The 8860-nt window shown below is 36.5% G+C and overlaps 2 protein-coding genes across 10 annotated transcripts in view; one reads left to right on the forward strand and one right to left on the reverse strand.

Annotated features, from left to right (window-relative positions):
* The window catches only part of LOC134794343 (ATP synthase subunit s, mitochondrial), a 242433-nt gene extending 237580 nt beyond the window's left edge, over positions 1-4853 (reverse strand). The window contains exon 1 of the mRNA XM_063766135.1: positions 4850-4853. The gene's annotated coding sequence lies outside the window, so the exon portion shown is untranslated. The remainder of the gene's footprint in view (positions 1-4849) is intronic.
* LOC134794321 (protein unc-13 homolog 4B) overlaps positions 1-8541 on the forward strand; it is a 76805-nt gene extending 68264 nt beyond the window's left edge. For 6 of the 9 annotated variants that reach the window (XM_063766092.1, XM_063766097.1, XM_063766098.1 and 3 more), the window contains 7 exons: positions 639-848; positions 1196-1288; positions 1410-1484; positions 2760-3066; positions 3614-3737; positions 5340-5533; positions 6324-8541. In XM_063766092.1, the coding sequence (XP_063622162.1) occupies positions 639-848; positions 1196-1288; positions 1410-1484; positions 2760-3066; positions 3614-3737; positions 5340-5533; positions 6324-6436 (1116 nt within the window). In that variant the 3' untranslated portion in view covers positions 6437-8541. The remainder of the gene's footprint in view (positions 1-638; positions 849-1195; positions 1289-1409; positions 1485-2759; positions 3067-3613; positions 3738-5339; positions 5534-6323) is intronic. The other 3 variants (XM_063766094.1, XM_063766095.1, XM_063766096.1) reach the window with 3 other exon arrangements.
* The last annotated feature ends 319 nt before the right edge of the window (positions 8542-8860 follow it).

Here is an 8860-nt window from a genome sequence, read left to right on the forward strand (position 1 = left end):
GATCAAACGAAAACATGAATATTTAATTGCACAAACGGGTCTACCGCGATATAATTTCATTGTTTTTACCTTTAATTCCGACGTTTCAGCTGAGTTGCACCAGCTGTGGTCACGGAAAGACCCGACGGGAAGAGTCTTTCCGTGACCACAGCTGGTGCAACTCAGCTGAAACGTCGGAATTAAAGGTAAAAACAATGAAATTATATCGCGGTAGACCCGTTTGTGCAATTAAATATGTGTACAAAACGCGAGAGTTTAAAGTGTTATAGAAAACATGAATGAAACTCCCTTTTATTTAATTAAATCAAACTATTTCAATTATTTCATTTTGCTTTACAGAAAGTCAAATTTATATCGAAATTACAAAAAAAAAAAACAATGGCAGAAGTGAAAACTCAATGACATTGTAACAGTTTTTCGATCAGGTCACGTGTCCGTCTTACGAAGCGTCTTATGGCTCCTCTACACTATCGGCGATGATAGACGATGACTGGCGGGCACTTCAAAGGGAATCGCCGGGTGGTTGCTACTACGTCTACGTCTTACGCTGTCGCGAGTTTAACATTTTTTCCCCATCACAAAAAGTGGACAGCGCCGCTAAAGAAATTTTCACTTCAAAAATACTTAGTAATTTCCAGATGATGCCATCCATCACCCGGTTCCTAATGGAGGGCGCGGAACTGCTGCACCAGGACTGCTCGAGCATGGACCGCGTCATGCGCTACCTCGAGGCCAACCTCGACACCCTCTACCAGCAGCTCAACAACGACAACTTCTCGAGGACCCTCGACATCGTGTGGGAGCAACTCGGAGAGGTCCTCTACGAGTTGATACAGGCCAACTTAGAGGTATGACATTATAAATATATAATTTATTTTATATAATACTGCTAATTGTAATATACTATTAACTTATCGTTTATCATTTTTATCTTTTTACTAATTTTAATGTTATTGAAGGATCTGGTGAAAAACTTGATAGGTACTTATTTCTCAATATATTTTTTCTGATAGTTGACCTGCGGCTTGAAAACATTTACGGCATTATATGGGTAATTTAATGTTCAGTAATTTAAGTGAAACGTTTTCTGGTAACTGTTAAAAACGATTAAATTATTCTTCTTTCACCAGATCCTGGTTGTAATTAATATTTCTATCATTCCTTACACTAACTAAACTATAATTTTGTATTGTAGAAAGGGAAACTCGCCACCCGTATCCGCTTGCTTAGGCGTAGGTATTTCGACAAAAACAAAGTATCTCCCAATAGCAACTACCTCCTTTTCCGGGTAAATATTGCATATTACCACACGCTATTGCAATATTTGACAGTGCACCCAGTTTGAGAGTGTTTATATTTTATTTATACGTGTAAATTGTTATTCTAAATTATTTTATGTTTTGATATAGCACCGAAAAGCAAAGATAACTCGGTATATCGACCCGAGGCGCCTGACCAAATCGGCTGCTGCCAATTTAGATGCGGTAAACATAGTTCATAGAAAGCACCTTGTTCATGTACCTTATATTATGTTACTTGTGTTGAATGTATAGATCTAGGCTTCGAATCCACAAGAGAACAAATGTTTAGCGGACGGCGGTTGTATTGTCGGCACCGGTATCGAAAAGCGTAGCCAAGATTACAATTTGTACATTGACAAACGCCAAATGAAAGGAAAAAGTGTATCTGGATGACAGATGGTACGACAAGTCACGTGAATATTCCCATACATTATTTGCTTACTTAAGTTGATGGGCGTTTTCTATCAATGATTGTCTCTTGGCTAGGCCCTCAGGTGTGCGATTCTCAGACTATAGATCACGACGCACTGGGTCAAGCGAAGTCACATGTAATGTAAGTTCGCTTGACGTTGCAAAACATCTCTACCAAAATGTACGCTATTTTGATTAAGGGCTCATTTAGACGGCACGCGAACTCGTATACGATTTTAGTTACAATGCGGACCATTGAGGTTACATCAATTCAGCCGACCGATCAATAAACGCAATGTAATGAAACTCGCATGCGAGCTGTCGCACCGTCTAAATAATGCCGGTTCAATTCAAGTCTTTGGATATTTGTTCCCTAGTGAATTCGCAGCTTTATACAAATGTAAGCTTGTAATGTTCCTCGCCCCGTCTGAACAACCATAGCCTAACTTAATTTGGGTTACTATCGTTTGTGATTGTTTCTATGAATGTTTCCATTGTATACTGTGAATAGCATATTCTATCCTCTCAATGTTGGAAACATTTGCGATAGTTTTTATAGCGAATGTGTTTTACATTCCCGGCAAGCTTTTATGACGTGACAATACCTAGTTATTAAAGAAATACGATTCCTATTTATGTATCGTATTTGTTATTTTTAAGGATTCATTAATGTTACATTGCATGTCTATTTACCTATTTCGCATGGAGTCACGATACTATATTTTTAATAAAAGTAATTGCACGATTGCTTCCAATTCGGTGATGGAATAGGTATTGTATATGCTTTTATTAATTGTATTTTAAATTAAACTTAATATAATTTGAGCAGATATTAAAATATTGGTAACAACTATATAACATTTTATATTAACAAAATTTGTTTTAAAAAGTATTTAACATAAATATGTTGTATCCAACAGAGAAGACTACCTGCCTACTCAATTAACCAGTTTTATTAACTTTGTCTTGTCTCCCTAGAAAACAATTAATATTTATTTCTTAAACATAGTAATTATTAGTTTCTAATAACAGCTCTAAATATTTCAGAAACGAAGACCACCCAGCTTTTTCTCCAATCTCCACGAATGCCTCAAAATAATGATCCGATCTTTCCGTCAAGACCACAAAGATATTTACTCATCGGAGACATTGAAACGCGTAGAATACCTACTGAAACTTCACGGTATGGAGACTAGAGAACTGATACATCAGTACCACTTGGAGAGATGGCAGGAGCAACAAGCTATTAATGAACCAAAGATGGGAATACTCACCGTCAGAGCGCAGTTCATTGAAGACAATTTGAAGTTAGAAATTTTGAACGCCAGGAATTTGGTGGCGACAGATTCTAATGGTGAGTAATGAGTATATTCTGAGTACTTAGGATAAAATTGATCTAATCACCATCTAAGTTTAGGTAAGCCTATCACACCATCTAGAATCCGTTTATTATGACTCCGCTCATACTGACCAACCGCTTACTATGACGTAATTACTGTGCGAAGTTTGGTTTTCATATAAAATTATTTGTGACAAATTCGGATAAGATGACTTCGCTTATAGTGACAAATCGCTTACTATGACCTAAAAATCCTATTTCAATGAAATTATGTCCGGTTATACTGACACATTTGCTGGTTTTCGTGGCTCGTCGTCGCTTTTAGTTTCTCCGTCACGCTCTGCGCACAAATATCCACTGGGAAGTGACAGATGGCGGTACCAGTGACTTGTGTTCACACTTAGTGTATTCGTATTGATATATATTACGTATAGGTACCGTGGGACCGCACACTCCAATAAAATTCCTTACATGTTCTGTAGTTTAAGCGCTAGTTAACAGAGGGCGTTAATAATCTCGGATACTTATTTCTTAGTTATCTAATGTACGTTTTATATCGCAGGTCTGTGTGACTCGTACGTGCGCGTGTGGCTGCTGCCGGAGGACTCGTTCGCCAACGTGATGAAGCCCAAGACCCAGACGCATAACAAGAATCTCTTCCCGCTGTACGACGAAATGTTCCTCATGTTAGTATCTGACCACGAAACAAAGGCATTCAGTAAAAGTGTTATTAGGTAGACAGTTATTTAAAAAATTGGCTACTATCCTACTAGTCAAATCAGTTTCTTTTTTAGAACTGACAAAACGATTTGCTAATATGGAATTTATATGAAAACGTGTGTAGTGACGTCACAGTCAACTCACCTACTTTTTATACTTCCATCCGATTTATTAAATAGAAATTGTGTTTAAAAATAACTGCTATCTATGTTTTTCTAATAATGGTCTGGTGCTTTATTTCGTGCACGGTGTGAAATAATTTATTTAAAGTAGAGGAAAGCACCCAATTATTTATGTTAAAGTGTGAGAAAACCGCAACATCATCAACTACGTACAGTCACCTGCAATAATATGTTGCACAACAAAGGCCGCAAAATTATCTGACACGATTTTATTTGTAGAGCCATAAGAGCGTGTCACATATTTTTGAGGCCTTCGAAAAGTAACATACTATTGCAAGTGACTGTACAGGCAGCAAAACTATGAGCTTAGCATCTCTGCATACAAATATGTATCTTTGTAAACATCTGTAGCTTTGTAATAATCGTTCAAATTGTTAACCATTCGACTATAGGTAAAACTTGTTGCAAAGATAAGATCCCCGATGTTCAGTTAGGAGTGTTGCTGTTAATATACCTATTAAACATAAGTACCTGGGTTCCTTAAAAAATATGTATACCCTATTTAATAGTTTTTTATAATCATTTGTAACGGTGAATTTAGGTACCTACTTTAATTAGTATGAATAAGGTCCGAAAGGAAATGTCGTATAAGGAAATCAAGGAGGCGGCCCTGGATAGAGTCAAAGGGAGAGAGCTACACCGACAAGTGTCTAACTTAAATTTACGACGAAGGTCAGAAACTATCAAATGGGTCCTTCGAACCGGATAACATTAAATATCAACCTTCAATCCACAACGTGTTAAAAAAACAAACGGGAGACGTACAGTAGTACAGAGGCCAGTAAAACTTTGAGCAGAATAAGAGCCATAGAGAGTCCACCTGTATGAACAAAGAGCCGCGGTTTACCATCCCCTGGCCTAGTGTGAAGGTCTTCGAATAATTGTAACAGTGTACTTAGATGTAAAGTTGACGAAATATACAGTGAGTCGATCTTGTTCGAGAAATCGGCTCACTTTATATTTCGTCAACTTTACCAGTTTGTATAGCCACTGCATATATATTTTCACCACACCAGCTCGGAAAGCAATAGAATTATTACATTTATTTATGACAAACAAACACAGATGATAAAAAGAATTGACTTTTAAATGATGCTTCTGGATGAAAAATATTTAATAACATTCATTTGAATTTGCTTTTGTTTGATATTTTACATTTAATATTTGCTTCGGGTTGGTGGGGTGAAAAATCTTGTGTTTCACTCGGGGGCAAATTTTGTTTAACCATCGTGCTTTGAAACCCTCGCAACGTGCCATTCCATTTTTCTAACCACTCGCTACGCTCGTGGTTCAATTTTGGAATCTTTCGCTTGCTCGGGTATCAATATTAGCACGAGCGGTTAAACAACAACTTTGCCCCCTTGTAAAACAAATAACTATTTCCAGCCCCCTGAGCCACGAGCAGCGGCGCGTGCGCGACGGGCTGCTGCACTTCGTGATCAAAGACAAGGACATGTTCAGCATGTCCAACGCGTTCGTGGGCGAGGCCTACCTCAGCTTCGGCGACGTGCCCGACACCGCCGCGCCCATCTCCAGTCTGCAGCAACAGCACTTGCCGCTCACGAGGCCCAGTGCCATAGGTCACTATTACTTTCTTTTTAACTATACGACAACGGGGGCCGATTTTTGAATTTAGAGCGCTCGATTTCGTCACCGAAAATCTGTTGAAAACGGAGAATTGATATTTTTAAAAGACGAGCTATAAAATTTGGGAATCTAGTGTTATTGACCGACTTTACCTGCTACCACAATTTAAATGCCTAGTAGTGGAGATATATTGAAGAAAGCCGCACGAATTAAAAAATTGGCCCCCAGGCCCCAGGCTTAGTGGGTGTTTAAATATGGGCTGTCTTGATGAGGAAGACCTCGTCACATTCTCAGTTGCATCCTAATAACCCAAGGGCCTCGGAAGGTACGTTCGTAGCATGGCCTTGGGATTAGTCCGGTTCGGATGTTTTCCTTCCGAAAAGTAAAAGTAAATATCAAATTTATAATCTACTGCAAATGTGCGTAACTGACAAAAAATTGCGATGGTTGAAAAGAATTTCTGATGCAAAAGGGTGTATCATACCTACACGAAGTTGTGAATTAGGTACGCCAAAACAATTTTTCATAATTTGCATAACGCGTTGGAAAATTGAGTTCAAGCTAATTTTTTTCGTAGGTTGCTTAGGGACATTTTTCAAGTTATCGAGACATTAAATATACCATTAGATACAAAAAAATCACAGTATAACTGCATTCATAACTCATTTTCGCCATTTTGTCCCTTAGCCTGCGGTAGTCGATACTTTGTATTTGCTTTGTATATATGTCACCTGTCACCAACGTCGGTAGTAAACTAAAATCTTTTTATACGTTTTGTTGCAGATGGGGACGCGATAAAGGCGCTCGAATCGCGGCAGGGCGACAAGCAAGCACGGGAGTTCCTCAAGAAACAGCGGCAGAAGATGCCCGGCAAACAGTTCTTCTCTCTCAGTTGAGCAGACTATGCCTTGTAAATTGTCAAATATACCACTGAATTACTCAAACGGTAATAATATTATTAGTTTATTGACTATCGAATCGTATGGATTTTTATAACACGCTAATAATATTTAATCTAATACCGTTGAACCATGTAATCAATTACATGCGAAGTAGAGGTATTTCAAATTGAGCAGAGGGTACATTGTAGCGGTTAACCGCTGAAATTTCAAGTCGTGTATACCTATATCGATACTCCAATATTAAATGATAAACAGATATTACGATTACACTATATAAATAAAACTATTGCACTAAAAGTGCCTGGAGGAGTCAACGTAGCCAATAAAATATGTTCTAGCTAATCGTTAACAGTACCTACCTACGCGATATTTTGTAGTAAATACCTACTCGAATTGTTAAACCTTGTCGTATGAAACTGTTGTAAAATTACTGTTTGAGCGCTTGGATTTTAATTTTGTTGTTTCAGATTTAAAACAATACCTAGATCATATTTCCTTAATATTTCACAAGTTTTCCGTAAACCGGCTGTGTTCTATGTGACAGAGTCTAACGTTATAATAACTTATAAAGTAGGTAATTATATAAAATACTTACTAAGTTAACTTAAACTGTCTAAAACAAGTTGATTAATTCGAGAGATTTAAGTATTGAAACACAGTTAATAATGTAGATACGCCAGCTACGAGATACATATAATAAAATTCTGTTTTAAAAACCTACTTATGTGTTTCAAATACTTGTGACATAATTTATTTTGTCAGTTGAAGAAAATGATTAGCTGGATTGTTTTTACCGGTTTTATGATTTCCTCTTTAATGCGAATCAAAGTATTTGTATGCAATATTTTTCATAAGCAATATAAATAGGTACACGTGTGTTCTATAGACTGATATATTGTCTTATGGTGATTTCAATGAAATTTAGGGATGAATGTAAGTTTAAAAAGTTTGAAAAGAGCATTTAATAATTTGGGCTCGGAATCTCAGTTTGAATTGTGGATTTGGTATGTTTTGTTTTTTTAGATTGGCCTTCTGTATACTCGTTGTAATGTTTATTCCTTTCTTCTTGAGTAGATCCAGTTGGTATAGTATTAACGAAAAAACCTACTCCTGTTGAAAAATAATATTTGAATTAATCACTCGCGAAATGTATATTAAGTTTTATTTATGATATTCGACTTGGATTTGGCTCTTTTTATGTGAGTATGTTTAGCTAGTAGGTATATAAAAAGATGCCCTAAATTATTTACTTATATCGTTAAAATAAATAAGCTACCTAAGGCAATAGATTAAAAAAACTCCTTTACATAATTTTACTAAAGGGCGTATGTATATAAGTCCCTTTAATACCTATTACTAATATTTTTAAAACAAAGCGAATTAAATAACGTTGTCGGGTTTACCAAATAAATGTGCTTGACGAAAATTTTATTTAACTGATCACAGAGGCTCTACCTCGAACTACTTACTTCGGGCACTCGTTTATTCATCTTTCTATCGGAGCCAAGAACAGATAAGAAGAATAAGAATAGATAGGAGAGGTATAACGAAATTTCGATTTTTCGTTCCTGTGGTAGGTCCTAGGTGGTAGATGTTTGCCATATTGTCGTTACCTATCGCTAGATCGCGTTCCGTTGTCGCTTTTGTCGTATTTAAGACAAGATTCTTACAGTTCAATTCACTCAAATCGATATGGCGCATTTGGCAGATACGACGACATTATTTATTTATTGTGTATAATTGTAAATTGTACGAATGTGATAAGGGTGCATGTATCTAAGTGTTTACAAGTAGAATCCTATAGTCTGCGCATGAGCTTCGAGGACTTGTATGGAATCCCCGCTTCCCTTTACAGCGACGATCACACCCTCTCGCTTTTTTAGTCAAAAAATCGTCTAAGCTCGTGCACAAACTCTATTTTGCTTTTGACGATCGAAATGTAGAAACTTTTGTACTAATACTTTTATAGAATACAATAGTTTTAGTAGCGGCTATGTTCTGTGATAAAGAGATGTGCCTTACTTTATTTATATGCATCTACTCGCTGAAAAGGCATATTTTCTTTTTAATTTTTTTGGTTTTACTTCGCTATGTATGCAGAATATTTATTGTTTTTTGTAATATCTTTATTTTGATATAAAAGAAATGCCAATAAAATTATAAATTTACTTATTTTGTGGTTTAATTACCTATCGTTGTTCTTTCTACATCCTTCATCCTGATAAGGCGCTTTACGTGCCTGTGGTGTCGTTTCCGGGTCACGTAAGTATGTTTGTGTAAAGATCCGTCCAGCTCTATTAGTTTTTTTAGCATTAGAAAAAAGGTAAACAATCTAATGTGTCTTAATTGAAAAACACGTTTTAAAAATAAGTCACGGCAAATATGTAACAATTATGAATCTAATACGATCATTTATAT

Source organism: Cydia splendana, chromosome 10, assembly GCF_910591565.1.
Source record: "Cydia splendana chromosome 10, ilCydSple1.2, whole genome shotgun sequence".
Lineage (NCBI taxonomy): Eukaryota > Metazoa > Arthropoda > Insecta > Lepidoptera > Tortricidae > Cydia > Cydia splendana.